General features: G+C 45.2%; 1 protein-coding gene and 1 pseudogene across 1 annotated transcript; one reads left to right on the top strand and one right to left on the bottom strand.

Moving 5' to 3' along the window:
* Positions 1–6,804: 6,804 nt before the first annotated feature.
* Positions 6,805–10,510, top strand: LOC136454068 (E3 ubiquitin-protein ligase RGLG3-like; annotated as a pseudogene).
* Positions 10,511–16,694: 6,184 nt separating this feature from the next.
* LOC136454067 (pentatricopeptide repeat-containing protein At2g26790, mitochondrial-like) lies at positions 16,695–19,360 on the bottom strand. Its single transcript, XM_066454621.1, has 2 exons — positions 19,081–19,360; positions 16,695–18,387 (listed from the first exon to the last, which is right to left on the bottom strand). The coding sequence occupies exon 2, from the start codon at positions 18,321–18,323 to the stop codon at positions 16,695–16,697; it is 1,629 nt and encodes a 542-aa protein (XP_066310718.1). The 5' UTR covers positions 18,324–18,387; positions 19,081–19,360.
* Positions 19,361–19,517: the final 157 nt, after the last annotated feature.

Genomic DNA, 19,517 nt, shown 5'->3' with positions numbered 1-19,517 from the left:
AGGAGCAGGTGGAGTGTGCCGTGCCAGGCTCGGCAGAAGGAAGGCCTGCTCGGCCCAGGAAGAGGAGTGTCCGGGTGTTTGGGCCTCAGTGGGAAAACGAGTGAGTCCAGCCTGTATCGGTGCGTGCGTGAGTCTGTTAGCGTATATGTGCTGGCTTCGTCCAGGAAAGGGGTATGAACATTGTAACCAAATATCTTAACCCACAAGCAAGCTTCGTCTGTCTCCATTTCCCCTTGCTCTGCTGCCTCGCCTTGCTCTGATTCCTCTCCTTCTTCCTCCGATTGCTGACAAATTGGTATCCAGAGCCTATCGTTCCTTGGTCGATCTATCCTATCCCCATCCTGGAACCCCACGACATCCACGACCATTTTACCAGATTCCGTAAGCATTTCGGTGCCATGGATTCCAACACCAAGCTCCTGTTGGATGAACTCAAGTCCGTGAAGACCCACATCGAAACGTCCCTTGGGGAACGTATCGGGGAGGTGGAGGTGTCGCTGGGCAAGCGGATCGGGGCGGTGGAGTACTCCATCACGGATCGATTCAGCCGGTTGGAGGAGGCAGCTAAGGTGCTCGATGAATGGAAGCCCAAGGTGGATGCGTCGGTGGCGGAGCTGCGCTCGGAGTTGGGGGCGGTTCGCAAGTCCGACGCGGTGGTGGAGCAGTTGCGCGAGGAGATGACTGCCCTTCGCAAATCTGTGAGTCGTGTGGTGCTCGACTCGGAGCTGGCGACTTCCGCTGGTGTCCTGAAGTCCCATCCCGTGGTGGCCGCGGCGACATCATCTGCCGGGCACCCGGCCATCGGCCCGTCAGTTGGGCACGGCGTTGCACATCATCACCGGGGGTTTGAGTCCATGGCTCAGCCCTCGGTCAAGGGTAAGCCAACCATCCATCACCTTCCCCAGCCTGCCCATCAGTTTGTACTGCATCGATCTCTCTCTAGTTCTGCTTTGGACATGGGGGATCGGGAGCTTTCTGGTGTTGAGGGGGCGCCGCATGAGTACCGCGCACATTGGGGACCTCAGTATTCTAGTAGCAAGCTACCGAAGATGGATTTTCCAGTTTTTGATGGGGAGGATCCCAAGCTGTGGCTCAGTCATTGTGACGACTATTTTGACATGTATTCTGTTGAGCCCAGTCAATGGATTCGTGTAGCCACGATGCGGATGAAAGGTGCTGCATCTCGCTGGCTGCAGTCCTTAGATCCCAAGGTGAAAAAGGTTAGCTGGGAGGAGTTTTGTCAACTGGTCTTAGATCATTTTGGTCGGGATCAGTATGAGTTGTTGATTCGCCAGTTGTTCCACATCCGTCAAACTGGTACGGTTCAGGAGTATGCAGATAGGTTCACTGGTTTGGTAGATCAGCTCATAGCTTATGGCAAAACTACTGATCCTCTGTTTTATGCCATGCGTTTTGTGGATGGGTTGAGGGATGACCTTCGTTCTGCTGTGCATATGCAACGCCCATCTTCTGTGGATGCTGCCTGTGTTCTCGCCTTGTTGCAGGAAGAACTGGTGGATCCTGGGCGGAGGAAGTCCGCGTTCAAGAATCTGCCCATGCTGCCGGCGGCCACCGTTCCTGATCGTGGCGTTCGGGCAGCTCTGGGTGGGGCTCGGGCTGATGACCGTCGGCCCCATGGCGTGGAGGACAAATTGAACACGTTGCGGTCTTACAGGCGTGCCCGCGGCCTCTGTGTTCGATGTGGTGAGAAATGGTCTCGCGACCACAAATGTCCTGAAGCCCTTCAGCTACACGCCCTCCAGGAGTTCTAGGATATGTGCAATTCGGATAACTATGAATGTGTTGATCCAGTCATCAATGAGGAGGATTCAGCTCAGGTTTTTGCTGTCCAGGTGCTAGCGTCAGTTGCTGCTTCTGCTCCAGTTCGCTCTATACATCTTGAAGGTTCCGTTCAGGGCATTCCGGTGCAGATTTTGGTGGATTCTGGCAGTACTTGTTCTTTTGTCAGCACTGATCTCGCTAGCAGGTTGTCTGGTGGTCAATCCTTGGCAGCTCCACCCTGGGTCCGCATTGCCAATGGTAATATCATTGTATGCCCCCAGTTTTTCAGTGATCTATCGTGGGAAGTGCAACAATGTCAGTTCAATTCAGCTTTCTTGGCTTTACCTATGCCATCTTATGATATGATTCTTGGCATGGACTGGTTAGCAAGTCATAGCCCGATGTAGATTGATTGGCAGCACAAATGGCTCTTGATTCCTCACGGCCAGACTATGGTTCGCTTGCAAGGGAAGCTGATGGCGTTACCAGAGGGATCAGTTATCTAGGTGACGGCCTTATCAGCGGCAGACATTCCTCAAACCATTCCTGTTCATCCAGCAGTATTAGATTTATTGCACGAGTTTGAATCAGTTTTTGCTCCTCCTACTGGTTATCCTCCTGCACGGCCTTCTGATCATGCTATACCCTGATTCCAGGGGCCTCGCCGGTGCAAGTTCGTCCTTATCGCTACCCGCCTGCTGTCAAGGATGAAATTGAGCGGCAAGTAATGGATATGCTCAAGGCTGGCATCATTCAACCGAGCAACAGTCCATTTTCTTCTCCAGTCTTACTTGTCAAGAAGAAGGATGGGTCGTTCAGATTTTGTGTCGATTTCCGCCACTTGAATGCGCTTACTGCTAAGGCCAAGTATCCGGTACCAGTGATCGAGGAGTTGTTGGATGAGCTGACCCATGCTTCGTGGTTTACTTGTTTGGATCTCACAGCCGGCTATCACCAGATCAGATTGCAGCCGGGTGAAGAACCAAAAACAGCTTTTCAAACCCACTCTGGTCAGTATGAGTTCCGAGTCATGGCATTCGGTCTCACAGGGGCACCGGCCACATTCCAGAAGGCAATGAATACCACCCTGGCCTCATTGCTTCGCAAAGGAGTCTTGGTTTTCTTTGATGACATTCTCATTTACAGCCGGTCGCTTGAGGAACATTTGGTCCACCTTCGGCAAGTGTTGGAGCTTCTCCGCCGTGATCAGTGGCAGGTCAAGCGCTCCAAATGTGTCTTCGCTCAACGTCAGTTGAAGTATTTGGGGCATGTCATTTCGGAGCAGGGTGTGGCGACTGACCCGGACAAGATTCAGGCAGTTTTGAGTTGGCCAGTACCATCTTCGGCTAAGGAGCTTCGCAGCTTCTTGGGGTTGGCAGGCTACTACAAACGTTTTGTGAAGCATTTTGGGGTGATTTCTCGGCCTCTTACGGACTTGCTAAAGAAAGGGGCCTTGTTCCTGTGGTCCACAGTTCATGATGCTGCCTTCCATGCTCTGAAGCAGGCCCTAACATCAGCTCCTGTGTTGGCTTTACCGGATTTTTCTAAGCCCTTTTGTGTGGAGACAGATGCCAGTGGAATAGGCATTGGGGCAGTACTTACACAAGATGGTCACCCTCTGGCTTTCCTCAGCAAATCTCTGTGTCCACGATCCCAAGGTCTCTCTACATATGAAAAAGAATACTTGGCTATCCTTTTGGCCCTGGAACAGTGGCGCAGCTATTTACAGTATGCTGAATTCCATATTGTGACAGATCAGAAGAGTCTAGTTCAGCTGTCGGAGCAACGATTGCATACGCCTTGGCAACAAAAGGTTTTTACCAAGCTCCTTGGGTTGCAATATCAAATTGTGTATCGCAAGGGTGTGGATAACCGTGCTGCTGATGCTCTGTCTCGTGTGCCGGCACTGCAATGTTCTGCGGTCTCGGTGGTTCAACCGCAATGGTTGCAGGAGGTGGCTGCCTCTTATGAATCAGATGTTCATGCACAACAGTTGATTGCGAAACTGGTTCTTGATCCGGCAGCTGTCCCCCATTTCACTTTTCGGGATGGCTTGCTGCGCTACGATCAGCGCATATGGATCGGTCATAATGAGGAGCTCCAAACTCGTATCATCGCTGCCCTCCATGACAGTGCTGTAGGAGGTCACTCCGGGATTCCGGTCACTTATCGCCGTATCAAGCAGTTGTTTGCCTGGGCCGGTTTGAAGACAGCAGTCCACGACTTTGTCCGTTCATGTCTTACTTGTCAGCAAGCCAAGCCGGACCGTTCGCGTTTACCTGGTCTCTTGCAACCCTTGCCGGTTCCGGATCGTGCTTGGCAGGTAATCTCCATGGATTTCATTGAAGGTCTTCCAATGTCTGGTGGCTTTGACTGTATTTTGGTGGTTGTGGACACTTTCTCCAAGTATGCACACTTTTTGGGCCTGAAGCATCCTTTCACTGCTGCTGGGGTAGCTAAACTGTTTCTATCACAAGTCTACAAGTTGCACGGGTTGCCCAATGCTATTGTCTCCGATAGGGATCGTATTTTTACCAGTCACTTGTGGAGGGAGCTGTTCAAGTTGGCTGGAGTTGATCTGTGCATGAGTTCGGCATATCATCCGCAGTCCGATGGACAAACAGAGAGGGTCAATCAGTGCTTGGAGGCTTTCCTCAGGTGTTATGTCCATGCTTGTCCGCGCCGCTGGAGTTCCTGGTTGGATGTTGCGGAATTCTGGTACAATACCTCATTTCATTCAGCTCTTGGCCGTTCGCCATTCGAGGTGCTGTATGGGTTTGCTCCTCGCCAGTTTGGGTTGCCAGCTGCCGATGATCATCCCATCGTTGATCTGTCTGAATGGTTTCGGGACCGTGATCTGATGACTCAGTTGGTCAGGCAGCATCTTCATCGAGCCAAGCAGCGCATGAAGAAGCAAGCGGATGAACGCCGTTCCGAACGCGAGTTTCAGATTGCTGAGTGGGTTTTTCTTAAGCTACAGCCCTATGTGCAGTCATCTTTGGCTGACCGTGCTAACCAGAAGCTGGCATTCAAGTTCTTCGGGCCCTTTCGGATCATTGAGCGTATTGGGTCCGTTGCCTACCGCCTGGAGCTTCCTGCGTCTTCCTCTATTCACCCTGTCTTTCATGTGTCACAGCTCCAGAAAGCAGTTGGTGGTCACCATGTTGTGGAGAAGAATCTGCCTCCTTCTTCCATTCGTTGGAGCGTTCCTGAAAGGATTCTTCAACGTCGATCAATCTTCAAAGGTGCGGGTTCCTGTGCGTCAAGGTCTGATCAAATGGTCTCAGTTGCCTTCATCTCTGTCCACATGGGAAGATCTGGACTACCTTCGTCAACAGTTTCCGCGCGCTGCTGTCTGGGGTCATCCAGGCGCGCAAGGGAGAGGGGATGTCAGGACAGCGGACCAGCACGCTATGCCGAAGGAGCAGGTGGAGTGTGCCGTGCCAGGCTCGGCAGGAGGAAGGCCTGCTCGGCCCAGGAAGAGGAGTGTCCGGGTGTTTGGGCCTCAGTGGGAAAACAAGTGAGTCCAGCCTGTATCGGCTGCGTGCGTGAGTCTGTTAGCGTATATGTGCTGGCTTCGTCCAGGAAAGGGGTATGAATATTGTAACCAAATATCTTAACCCACAAGCAAGCTTCGTCTGTCTCCGTTTCCCCTTGCTCTGCTGCCTCGCCTTGCTCTGATTCCTCTCCTTCTTCCTCCGATTGCTGACACTTGCCTTGCCTGGCCGCCGCAGCCGTCGTGCTGCAGCTGCACGCTACCACCACCGCTGCACGCACGCTACCAGTCTACCACCACCGTCGAGCAGCATCCTCGAAGCTGCCACAGGGCCCAGTCTACCTCCTTCCGTCATTCGTCTCCCTTGACTTTCCCTCCTTTCCCTGACTCCGTTCTGTCTTCTCGCGCCCGTGGTCTGTACCTGCACACGCGCCGCCGCCGCTCACCACACCGGCCGCCGCCACGTCCGCTTCACCAGACCCTCACCTGCCTTTTCTGGTAACAATGATCTCTTGCGTTGCAATCTCTGTCTGCCTTGTGATTCGTCCGTGCGCCGGACGACTTGACGCTGTTGCGGTGGTGCCTACAAGAACCTGAATCGACCTTGTTGTTTTATATTCTTTTATTGTTACAATAAATAACTAGGGCATGTCGTTCTACTGTGGGAATTTTTGGCTCTAGTGGATTGAGGATTTGATTGGTGGGTGTCTGGGGGAAAAAAAAGGCAGTCCCAACTCCCAAGCACTAGATTAGGGGCCAGCCGGTTCTTCAGCTTAGTAGCACCTGGTTAGGGCAATTACTGTGCTGTGGTGCTTATTTTCCAGCTCAAAATGGGGAATGGTTCTTGAGGAGCAAACATTAGATGCGACCCTCTGTTTATTGCTTGCTTGATGTTAGGTTTCCTTGACAACAAAGGCAAAGCACGCAATTAACCTTCACGTGTCGTTAGCTTGGATCTAGTACTAGCCTCAAGGAACTTTACGAGTCTTCCTTCAGCTTAATGACTCGATTTTGTGCTTACCAAGTTCATATATCTTGCTTCGTCGAACTCATATGGTTAATGCACAGTTGTTACTAGGCTGAGGGAATTTTACAAATTTTATGTTACTTTAATTCCGTTTTTGTGCTTAGTTAACCGTATTGCTGTTAAGATATTTGATCCATCTGGCTCGTTTCATTTTTTAAAGGATATTTCATCCATCCAGTGTTTTTTTGTGTCGTTCATTTATTTAGCCAGTACTACCTCTGTCCTGAAAAGAATGCAACTATGGTATGCATGCCAATTAAAGTGCTTCACATTTGATCAGATTTCTAGTAAATAGTATTCATATTTATGGCTCCAAATTAATTTATTATGAAAATACATTTCGTAATTAATTTAATGATGTTTATTTGATATTATAAATATTTATATATTTTTTATCTATAATTGGTCAAACTTGATATATAAAACCATGACACTGTTCCAGAATTGCATTCTTTTGGGGGCGGAAGGGAGTACTTGTTATTTGTGTGATAGAGCATTTTTATTTGACTGATACATACGGATGCTTGTTAAATTCAGCACCAAAGCTTCCTATGTCTATGTAGTGCCTCTTCCCTTTCAAATGAGCCTTTCTAGGCCTACTGTAACTGCTTACTCAACCTCCATTTTGCATCAAAATTCACATCAGTAGCTGCTAGCTTATGTCTGACGAATCGCAAATCCATCAGATGGAACAATCTAGTGTGCAGATTCTATTAGTGTACTACTTTTGGTGTAGTCCCTCCATCGTTTCCTGCAAAAAAAACTATAGTGCATGGTGTATATTAGAATCTAGTATCTAATCTGATTTATTAGATTGATCAGTTCTGTTTAGATCACAAGGTTCAGGCATGGAATGCCACCCAGCAAGGGATCAGGAATTCCCTGGTTCTACGTATTGTGCTAATACTTAAAAATTACTTACCCTTCATATGCTCTCTCTCTCTCTGGTTTCTTCCTGTTTCCTTGTACATAATTTCTAAAAACTACATGTGATATATTTCTCAGCTGTTGTGACTTCTTTGCTTCAACGACTAAATGTGACTTCCTAATGCTTTGGAACTTATATGTTACCGCAGATCATTTTATTATAATGTGGGGTGAGAGAACTCATCACAAGCACTGGCATCAAGGTCATGGTTCCTCTGGGAATTCCAAGGACAAAAACCATGATAAAAGGCAGCCAAAATTTATACCAGACAATTATAGCTCTGTCGATGAGGTAACCAGCAGTAACATTTCCTGATGCGATCTTGCTCATATTTGAAGTCTAAACAAGTTTCTCATCTGAACCTATAATCTTTCCTATCATCCTTGATTTTGTTGGTCAAATCTGTTGAACATAAGTTAATGCAGAAACAAATACATTCTTAAGCAGAGGCAGGAGATCAGGAGTAAACACATTCCATTATCTTTTAAAAAAAGTAATTCATAAAAGGTCAAATTGAGGGCTTTAGGTGGCCTTACTACCTAAATCTTGGCACTGACAGTTTTTAAAGCGACAATCTAGTATCATACAGTGTATACCTGTCAAACGGTCATAATTCTTTGGCCACAACATCTACCAATTTGGTTTCGTGTAGCCAACGCTGCTCACATGCTTCAACTGCCCAATTTCAACACAATATGTTTTTTTGTGTTATATGCCTCTGTATACATTTTTAAATTCATTTCATATTTGTGAAGGTTACTACTGCACTGAGAGAAGCTGGTCTCGAATCATCAAATCTAATTCTTGGTATTGATTTCACCAAAAGCAATGAGTGGTCAGGTAGTGTTCTGCAATCCCATCACGTCTGTTTCCTTCTACTTCATGGCTTTCCAGCAGCTTTACTTAAGAATTAAGATCCTCCTGATTATAAAGAACTGTTTGTCTGAATTCTGCAGGCAGGCATTCCTTTAGAAGAAAATCTTTGCATGCCATTAATGGTACCCCAAATCCATATGAGCAAGCTATCTCTATAATTGGGCGAACACTATCACCTTTTGATGATGATAACTTAATACCATGTTTTGGATTTGGCGATGGTAACTATTCACCGTTCTTTTGTTGTTTTCCCATTATGACCTGAATTTAGGCAATTGGCACGGTTCGTACATGACATGACAAGAGTTAATTCATTTTGTAGCTTCTACACATGATCACTCTGTCTTCAGCTTCTACCCAGAGAACCGACTCTGTCGTGGCTTTGAGGAGGTTCTTGTAAGGTATCGGCAAATCGTACCACATTTGAACCTTTCAGGTAAAGAACACCCCCTCCCCCCCCGCCCCCCCCCCCCCTCCCCCTCGCGTACCGTAGATGCTGTAATAACTAAGAAGACCAAAATATTTCAGTTTCCAGAGAGAGCCCACACTCTAGGATGGTGTTTCAAGTTTCTGAAGAGAAACAAGTCCTAAGCTCCTGATAAACTACTGTGCAATAGTCTATTTGTGCAGTACTCAAAACTCGTAGCGAAATATTAGTGGCCAGTAGCATTACTGGCAGTAACTGGTCTGTGGTTACGTGTTGCTTATTCCTTGGTTCAACTGTGTGCAGGACCAACTTCTTTTGCACCTCTTATTTATGCAGCGATTTCTGTTGTTGAAAATAGTAATTGGCAATACCATGTCCTCGTGATCATAGCTGATGGACAGGTAACATGTTCATAATAGCATCAAAATACTTACTAGAATTATCAACATATTTGACCTGAGCAAAGTTGTAGGTGACTGCCACTAATACAAATGATGGAAGATTAAGTCCACAGGAACAAGCAACTATACAAGCAATTGTTGATGCTAGGTAAAATTCAGTTCATCATTTCTTAGAACTTGGTCTTGTGGTATTACTGAAGCCTATTTGGTTGTCAGCCACTATCCTCTTTCAATAGTAATGGTTGGGGTGGGTGATGGACCATGGGATGCGATGCCAGCATTTTGATGACTGTATCCCTGAAAGAGCTTTTGACAATTTCCAGGTGATTATAATACTACTCTATGATGTTTAAATTCCAAAACATTGATGTTCCTCCACTTATAGCAGTACCCCGTGCTTGCTATTGTACCTGTACCTGTCACTTTTTTACATAAAGTTGTGAGCATATTGATTATTCCAAGTAAGAAAAAATATACTAACCTAATTAAATTTATTTTCTGCCATTGCCTTCTGAGTAGAATAGACTTCAGTTTTCTGACCTGTCGGTCTTCTGAGAATCTTACTAATGAACTATTGCAGTTTGTGAACTTCACTGATATTATGTCAACAAGTAAGGATATGTCAAAGAAGGAGGCTGCATTTGCCCTTGCAGTTCTTATGGAAATACCTTCTCAGTATAAAGCAACTCAAGGCCTCCGACCTCCAGAGTACCTGTTCTTACTCAGTTTCTTTGTGGTCCTGAATTAGTTTCTTGGCATTGCTGTCATTTCTTTTCCATTTGCTGATCTTGTATGTATTGTCTTATCTGAACTAATCTCCCAGAAAGCACGCACAAAGGATTGACTCTCCTAGGATTCTTCCTCCTCCAAATAAAGTTCTTGAAAATGATAATGCTGCAGCTTCACATCCTTCTCAAACTGCAAGCTCGAAGTCAACTGGTATTGGCAAAAGCACTGCCGACGAGCAGGTACTTTGGACCAGTAACTATTCATTATATTTCTCAAGAGTGATGGCACATTAAAGTGTTAAACTATATCTTTGCCGCCTACAGGTATGTCCCATATGTTTAACCAATCCAAAGGACATGGCTTTTCAGTGTGGTCACCTGGTAAGTTTTCTATACACATTCCATCTCCATATGTGAAGTATTGAAGTTTGATAGTGTGAAATGGTAATCCAATATGACAATATCTATTGCTAGTGAACTCTCCCAAATGAACTAACCTGAGATTTGAGAACTATGGCTAACCTTTAAAGATAGAATTCAATTAAATCCTTTGTTTGGATGAGTTATTGACAGACCTTTTTTTTTTTCTTTTTTGCAAGACATGCAAGGAATGTGGCCCCAACACTATCAACGTGCCCATTGTGCCGTGCGCCAATTACCATGCGTGTGAAGCTCTACTCTTAAGACTAGGGGTGAAAATTGTATGGATATTTTCCGACCGTATTCAAGACCGAATCTGTTTAGAGGAGTTCAGATATGTCCGTATCCAAGTCCGGATATTCAACATTCGATACTGTATCCGTATCCGAATACTTAAATCGCATATTTATGATGTCGGTACCAAATCGTATCCGATTCGACATAGCTGATACTATTCGTATTCGAAGCCGAATCCGAGCAGAAATGTGAAAACAAATATAATATGGATGATATCCGTCCGTATCCGATCCGTTTTCATCCCTACTTAAGACGGCTTGGTGTCTGGAGGGATGAGACCGAACAGTAAGGAGCAAGGACTTTCACTACAATCTTCAGATGTGAATGTCATGATAACGATGCATGTACAAAAACTTCTCCGTGCCTATTCAGTAATGTTGTTGACGAGTAATTGTATCAATCACATGTAAAATTCTAATGTTATCCTGTATTAGTAGCAGGGAATTTTGTGTCCTTGTTGAATGGAATACGGAGTACCACCAATTGTCCCAGCAACGATAGTAAACTCCATGTGCATTTGGAAGGCACTTGTGAAATACAGAATAGATTATTCAATCTTTGGATTCTGATGTGAATCAATAGTTCGGCAAAATTAGGGTTCTTTCTGTCTTCCACAAAGCTGTTGGTTCGGAATTTAAAATAATAATTTCAATTGCACCAATATCTTTATTTGTTGACACCAAACAGGTTACATGGGCAGTGTGTCACTGGTCTTGTGATTATTTGTTTTGTCTCTACACGAAGCACAACACCTGGAGGCTGGAGTAATGTTATGAGCACTAAACAAGAGATTGGTGTATTAACTTCTTGAGGGACAGTGCACACCAGTGGTACATAAAAGATTACTTGACAAGGAGATTGATATAGTCATATAGAGTGAGACCTGAGACCTGAGACCTATCGGGGAAATCGTGATGGATTCTACAGACTACATGTATCTATCATTCCCATTATGTATCCGTATCTCGTCTCCTCGCCGGGTGGGATTTCAGAGTCCAGCTCATCCTTGGATACATCATCATGCCAGTCATCAGTATAATGCCGACATGGGACTGTTAGGAATGACCACCAACATGGCATGGGCACAGGCCACCTGCAGTTCAATGTAGTAATAGTTTATCCAAAACATTGTAACTACCTTAATAGTATGTCTCAGGATGCCTACCTGTTTAACCGAACTCGGCGATTCCTGTCCATTTTCCAGAAAGAGAAGTACTCCCTCCGGTTCTCTAAAGCAAGTCGTTTTGAGGTTGTCTTAATCAAACATTTTAAACTTTAACTACAAATAACTTCTTTTGGGTTGAGTTTGAAAATATGAAAGTGATGTAAGTAGATTCATCTCGAAATGTAGTTTCATAAAATATATATTGACTATATTTTATAGCAAAAAGTAGCGGTCAAAGTCATTTCTTAAAGACCGTGTCGATGTCCAAAACGACTTGCTTTAGAGAACCGGAGGGAGTAGTACTGTCCTTGCCAACTTCACCAGCCTCAGTGTCGAACACTTGTAAATAGATTTATCACACAACATTATGCTTGACTAACAATTGGAATCCACCTCATTACAGCCCAATGGAGGTGGTGCAGCATGGACTCAGGAGCATCAAGAGTTCCCCATGGCACGGGACCCCGAGAGCTTACCTCTGTCTTCTCGCTCTTGGTTTGTCTGGGAACACACCACTAGTTGCAGCCACAAAACGGTCCTGTAAACCCTCAAATGGCATGGGTGCCCAATGCCACAGCCAGCTTTGCCACGATGGTGTCTGCACAGCTCCATTGAGAGTCGTCGATCCGGACGCTGAAGGTACCTGCATTTGTTCTCCTTGAGGACCCATGCGCTGAGAGAGCAGTCTTTCCATGCGCTGAAGGTACCTGCACAGCTCCATTTTGTTCCGCCTTCCTGACATAGGCACACCGATCACTAGCACTGGTAGCCGAATCTGGTAGGACTCCTTTAGACAAAACAGCCTGCAGGTGGATAAATATAATTATATTGGATAACACAATCTAGCAGATGCTAATTTTTTAGTAAATTCATTCATGATTGACTAGTGTAAATATATAATTACAAGAAAGTAGTACCTTTTCATTGGCAGGATGCCCCTTCAGTCAAAATGGCATTCATTTAGGACATCATAGATATTAATGAGCCTTTCGATGTCTCAAGGTTCTCTGATGTAATACTGAAAAGCTCAGTACATCTGGCTTCATTCCCTTATCTATCATTTCCTTGGAAAAGATCTTCAGCCTTTGCTATTTCTCCCTGGCTACAGTATCCATTTATAAGAGCTGTGTAGTGTAAACATCAGGGGTAAGTCCTTTCACTAACATCTCATCAAACAATCCCCGTGCTTCCTCTAAATATTCTGCTTTGCACTGTCCATCAATCAATACTGTGTAACAGGTTACATCAGGTTCAATTTCCATATCTTTCATAGAGCTCAGCAACGCCTTATGCTTTGCTCTAAGAAAAAAGGTCCTCCTTTCCTTAGCGATGCCCTGCCACCCTTGTTGTAGGGTTTCCTTTAGGTGCCATCCAATAGCACTGTGTATGCAACTACATCAGGCTTGATTCCTAAATTTATCATTTGAACAAATAATTCACATGCTTCTTGCAACCGACACACCTTGCAGTAACCATTCATCAGTACAGTGTATACAATGACATCAGAAAGTCCTCGCTCAACCATATCGTGGAACCATAAGCGAGCATTGTGCATATCTCTTGACTGACAATAAGCTGATATAAGTTTGCTATATGAAATTACATCAGGAACAACATTCTTTTCAAGCATCATACTACATACAGTTGATGCCTCTTCAACCCTTTTCATCTCTAGAGAGGCCGTTTATCAATTTTGAACATGACAAATGATCCACCACATTTCCTTGTTTAGCAAACTCTAAGAAAAAGCGTGTAAGCATGGTCGGTCCAGCCTGAGTGCAAATAACCACAAACCATAGAACTGTACAACACATCGATATTATCTATTCCCTTTTTCTTCTACTATATTAAATAACACCTCTAACTCCGCCTATGGTGGGGCGCCTTTGGTGTCCCAGCATAGCAGGTCCCAAGCCCTGGTAAAGGAGGAGGGTTGTGTTAGGCGTGGCGAGCCCAATGTAAAACCTAGCCACTTAAATGGAGATGAAACCCGAAAGAAAATCGTTGGGGCGTAACCCTCTTAGCGACGCGCCATATCGGAACCCGGGTATGGTGTTAAATGGGCAAGGGCAGGGTCGTCACCCCCGTGACGCGCCGTGTCGTGATCTGGGCATGGTGTCAAGTAACCAAGGATCGGGTCGTCGCTTCCTTAGTGGCGCGCTACATCGGCGCCCGGGTGTAGTGAAAAATGAGCAAGGGTCTTTGCATCAGAGTCGACGGGTGCGAAGGGTAAGGAAGCTAGTCGAACCAACTAGGATCCGTTTAGGTAGTTGGAATGTAGGGTCACTTACAGGTAAGTTAAGAGAATTAGTTGATACCCGCGACTAGGAGGCGTGTAAATATATTATGCGTTCAAGAGGACTAAATGGAAGGGTCAGAAGGCGAAGGAGGTGGACAATACAGGTTTCAAGCTTTGGTACACAGGGACAGTTGCAAATAGAAATGGAGTAGGAGTTTTGATTGATAAGAGCCTCAAGAATGGTGTGGTGGAAGTGAGAAGGCAAGGAGATAGGATTATCTTAGTCAAGCTTGTCGGTGGTGATATGGTTTTTGAACGTAATTAGTGCGTATGCCCCCAAGTAGGCCTCGACGAGAGTGCTAAGAGACAGTTCTGGGAAGACTTAGATGGTCTGGTTAGAGCTATACCTAGTAGTGAGAAGCTTTTTATAGGAGGAGATCTTAATGGGCATGTAGGTACTACAAGCGCAGGTTTCGAGGCAGTCATGGAGGTTTTTGGGTATGGTAGTAGGAATCAGGAGGGGGAGGAAGTTCTGGACTTCGCGGTAGCTTTTGACTTGATGATAGCCAACACTTTCTTTAGAAAGAGAGAATCTCATCTAGTGACCTTCAGTAGCGGACAACACTGTAGCCAGATTGACTTTGTCCTCGCAAGAAGAAAGGACAAACGAGCATGCTTGGATTGCAAGGTGATACCAGGGGAGTGTGTTGTTTCTCAACATAAGCTTTTGGTGGCAGATTTTCGTTTTCAGGTGCGTGCCCGTAGGGATAAACAAGCTAAGATTGAAAGAACAAAGTGGTGGGAACTGAAAGGGGAGACGTCAGAGGTATTTAGGGAAAGGGTTATCAAAGAGGGCTCTTGGAAGGAAGAAGACGACATAAACAATATGTGGGACAAGATGGCAACCAACATTCGGAAGGTAGCCTCAGAGGTGTGTGGAGTAACCAAAGGAAGGGGACGCGAGGCTAAAGATACTTGGTGGTGGAACGAGGAAGTCCAAAGGGCTATTAAGGAGAAGAAAGAATGCTATAGACGCTTGTACCATGACAGGAGTGTGGACAACATAGAGAAGTACAAGGTGGCAAAGAAGACTGCAAAGCGAGCTGTAAGTGTGGCAAAGGGTAGAGCGTACGAGGATCTTTACCAACATTTGAGTACGAAGGAAGGAGAGAAGGACATTTATAGGATGGCTAGGGTTCGTGAGAGAAAGACACGGGACTTCAACCAAGTTAAGTGCATTAAGGATGAAAGGGAGCATCTCTTGGTAAAGGAGGATGAGATCCGACATCGATGGCAAGAGTATTTTGACAAATTGTTCAATGGTGAGAATATGGACACAACCTTTCAGTTGGATGACTCTTTTGATGACACCAATAGGCGCTTTGTGCGGAGAATCCAAGAATCTGAGGTCAGAGAGGCGTTGAAAAGGATGAAAGGAGGTAAGGCAATGGGACCGGATGGTATCCCAATCGAGGTGTGGAGATGCCTCGGGGACATAGCTGTAGTATGGTTAACCAAGCTGTTCAACCATATTTTTCGATCGAACAAGATGCCTGATGAGTGGAGGAGAAGTATATTGGTACCGATCTACAAGAATAAAGGAGATATTCAAAGTTGTACAAATTACCGGGGAATTAAGTTGATGAGCCATACTATGAAGCTATGGGAGAGAGTTATCGAGCATCGCTTAAGAGCAATAACGCGGGTCTCTATGAACCAATTTGGTTTCATGCCCGGAAGGTCAACCATGGAAGCCATTTTCTTAATAAGACAAGTTATGGAGCGGTATAGGGAGAAGAAGAAGGACCTACATATGGTTTTTATTGACTTGGAGAAGGCTTATGATAAAATACCAAGGAATGTTATGTGGTGGGCTTTGGACAAACATAAAGTCCCAACGAAGTACGTCGGGCTCATTAAGGACATGTACAGCAATGTTGTGACTAGAGTTCGAACAAGCGATGGAGACACGGATGAATTCCCGATTAAGATAGGACTACATCAAGGGTCAGCTTTGAGCCCTTATTTGTTTGCTTTAATGATGGATGAGGTCACAAGGGACATACAAGGGGACATCCCTTGGTGTATGCTTTTCGCGGACGATGTAGTGCTAGTTGATGAAAGCCGGACAGGAGTGAATCAGAAACTGGAGTTATGGCGGGAGACCTTGGAGTCCAAAGGTTTTAGACTTAGTAGAACTAAAACTGAGTATATGAGATGTGACTTCGGCACTACTACTCGGGAGGAGGAAGATGTTAGTTTGGAAGGTCAAGTAATGCCTAGGAAGGATACCTTTCGATATTTAAGATCAATGCTACAGAGGGACGGAGATATTGATGAAGATGTTAGCCATAGAATCAAAGCAGGGTGGATGAAGTGGCGGCAAGCGTCTGGTGTCCTATGTGACAAAAGGGTACCACAGAAGCTAAAAGGCAAGTTTTATAGGACGGCGATTAGACCTGCTATGTTGTATGGTGCAGAATGTTGGCCTACGAAAAGACGACATATTCAACAGCTAAGTGTCGCGGAAATGCGTATGTTGCGTTGGATTTGCGGTCATACAAGAAGGGATCGAGTTCGGAACGATGATATACGTGAGAGATTAGGGGTAGCACCAATTGAAGAAAAGCTTGTCCAACACCGGTTGAGATGGTTTGGACATGTGCAACGGAGACCTCCAGATGCACCGGTGCGTAGTGGAATCCTAAGTCAGGATAGTAACGTGAAGAGAGGCAGAGGAAGACCGAAGTTGACTTGGGTAGAGGCAATAAAAGGAGACTTGAAAGGATGGAATATACCCAAAGACTTAGCCTTAGATAGGAGTGCTTGGAAGACAGCTATTCACGTGCCTGAACCTTGATTGCTTCTGTTGGGTTTCAACTCTAGCCTACCCCAACTTGTTTGGGACTTAAAGGCTTTGTTGTTGTTGTTGTTGTATATTAAATAACACCTCTGCTTCGCTCAAGTTGCCTCCTCTACAAAAACCAGCAATAGCTATACCATAGGTGAGTGAATTAGGCTCCAGCCCTTGATCCATCATGTGCTCTAGAAGGTCAAATACCTTCATAACAAGGCCATTCCTGCTATATCCACTGGACAATATGTTATATGTAACTACATCTGGTTTTATATTTGCCTTCAGCATCTGCTCAAATACTTGCCAGGCATTTTCTGTTTCTCCTTTCAGACAGTAACCGTTGATCAGGCATGTATAGTGGATTTTGTCTGGTACCAAACCTTCAGCCATCATTTCATTCAGTAGCATAACTGCCTCATTCATGTTCCCAAGCTTGCAATAAGCATCCATAACAATGTTATAAAGCACGCCATCAAGATGGAGCCCTAAATCTCTAAATTTCTGGAAGTGCACAATAACTTCAGATATCATGCCTAACTTCCTGAGGCACTGTAGAAGGGAACCAACAATGTAACAATTTATCTCAATGCCATGGGATACCATGTCTTCAATATGATACCATGCCGTCTCTAGGTTACCCATTTTGCAATGACTATGAATGAGATAGCTATAGCCATATAGATCAGGGGTAGATCCATGTCTGGTCTTGATCTCCAAGACCTTTTCAGCCTCCTCCAGTTTCATTTCTTTGCATAGTCCATCAATTACCATATTATAAGCCATGGCTTCAATTGGAACCCTCTCTTGGGATATCTCTTGTAGAACAGCATATCTTCTTACCATGTTATAAGCTAGATCATACTTTCCACAATCACAAAGGCCAATTATAAATGATGAGTACACATGTACATCTAATTTCACTCCCATTTCAATCATCCCAACCCACACTTGGAATGCTTCGTCTGCCTTGTTTGCTTGAAAAAGAGATCTAGTGACTATGTTCAATGATTGAGCATCCAGTGTCAACTGAAAGCACTTCATTCGATCATAAGCTGCAACAACCATATGTGAATCATTGCTCTGAGATACAAATTTGAGCAGAAAGTTGCAAGCCCAAAGCTTTGGAACAAATCCAAGCCTGCAAAGGTGACAAAACATCTCTACTGTTTCTTGTGCGTTGTGGCAGGTGGTGTATGCCTTGATTAAGCAATTGACTGCATATGAGAGTACGTGAGAAGTGGCACATGTTTCTCTCAAGTGATCAATGAGCGCTAAGATTTCAGGGCCACCACTACCAGTTCCCGAGAGAATCTCACCAAACAAGGATACCAGCATCTTCCCCTGGAATGAATGGGATAAAATTCGTATGATCTCTGAGTAGGTTGAGAAGTCATGGTGAAAACCAAGGCTATGTGTATCTTTAAAGTAGGCAAATGCAACTGCAGGTTTCCTCCTTAGACAGCGGAGTGTCTGCACAACACTGTCAGAGCTCAAAGACCGGTGCAATTTCTGGATAGGCTCATTATCAGGAGCAAAATTCAGCTTTTCATCACCGCTTGAGTCATCACACTGAACTGGAGCGGCGATTGTAGAGTAGGGGCAAGAAGGAACTTCCCAGGGTAAAAGCTTCCTGTGTCTGAACCATTCAGCAGTACATTTGGGCCACCGCCACAGGATCATTGGAGATATAAATCTTTCTGCTCCTCCTACGGCCCATTAACCATCACTGATAAAAGAAATATGCCTGAATCAGAAAAAAAAAAAGACAAAACATATTAATATTTTCAGAGAGTTCCCATTACTGAACAGGGAATTGTATTATTTGATTTCAATGCTGATTGCACACAACATTGGCGACAGATAGAGCACTGTTTCCCCATGAGGAAATTCATAATAAAGTTGGTGATCCAGATGCAAAGCGATGTATCCAACATTGAAACAGGTTATTGATCTTCTAGTATGGTGACAATGTACTAGAAACTTGAGGACATGTTTTTATGATCATAGCACAACTATAATCTGCACACTGAGGCTAGAAATCTTATTAGCATTAAAGTAATTCCGTGTCCTTTATGTATATCTATCATATCTTCTTGTGAATCTTCAAACAAGGTGGCTGTGGTAGTTAATATGCCGCACTGAAACAAATTCGGTATAATTCAAAAGTAACACTAGGAAGTAGGAACTGACCTCAGTATAATCTTAATCTGCGCAAGGCCAATACAATACCGTGTTCTGCTAGCAGTGCTATTTGATCAGACAGTAATAATCCTAGAAATCATACTAGATTCAATTCTTTAAGAGTGGATATGTACAGTTGTAGACACGGGCCGGGAGTGCAAGTGCAAGCAATCAAGCAAGCAATACGTCACACGACAGGGGAGGTGGGGAGGAGGAGGAGGAGGAGGAGGAGGAGGAGGCTGGCGGTGCCGCGGACCTAGTGTGGAGGCGAAGGGCGGCGCGGCAGCCGTCGCTCGTCTCCTTGCTTTCCCGTGCGCCGGCCCTAATCCTCCATTTGCTCCCCCTCTGTGTGTCTGTCTCGTGGGCCATAGGTGTCAGTTTCCGTGATGGGTGGACAATGGGTTGGCTCAGCTGGATGGGTTTCTGGAGTTTTTGGAGAAGAGATAGCTCCTCCTTTCTCAGGCTGTCCGCACCGCGCAACGGTAAAGGCGACGGTACGCCATTGGCAGCGTACCAGGCGTCCGCACCGCGAGCCTGTAAATGGCCCTGGAACATAGCGGCTGCACAGAAAAACGGCACAGAGCCCGTACGCGCGAGAGAAAACGCTAAACACCGTAGCAGTACTGTAGCGCAGAGAGAGAAAAATTTTGTGAGGGAGAAAAAGGGAGAGTGTGGAATAAAATATAGAATAGT

The sequence above is a fragment of the Miscanthus floridulus genome, chromosome 5, assembly GCF_019320115.1.
Source record: "Miscanthus floridulus cultivar M001 chromosome 5, ASM1932011v1, whole genome shotgun sequence".
NCBI classification, from domain to species: Eukaryota; Viridiplantae; Streptophyta; class Magnoliopsida; order Poales; family Poaceae; genus Miscanthus; species Miscanthus floridulus.
This window is presented reverse-complemented; position numbering and strand designations above follow the sequence as displayed.

Coding starts and splice junctions, on each gene's coding strand:
- LOC136454067 (XM_066454621.1), bottom strand. CDS start 18,323: ATGATCCTGTGGCGGTGGCCCAAATGTACTGCTGAATGGTTCAGACAC.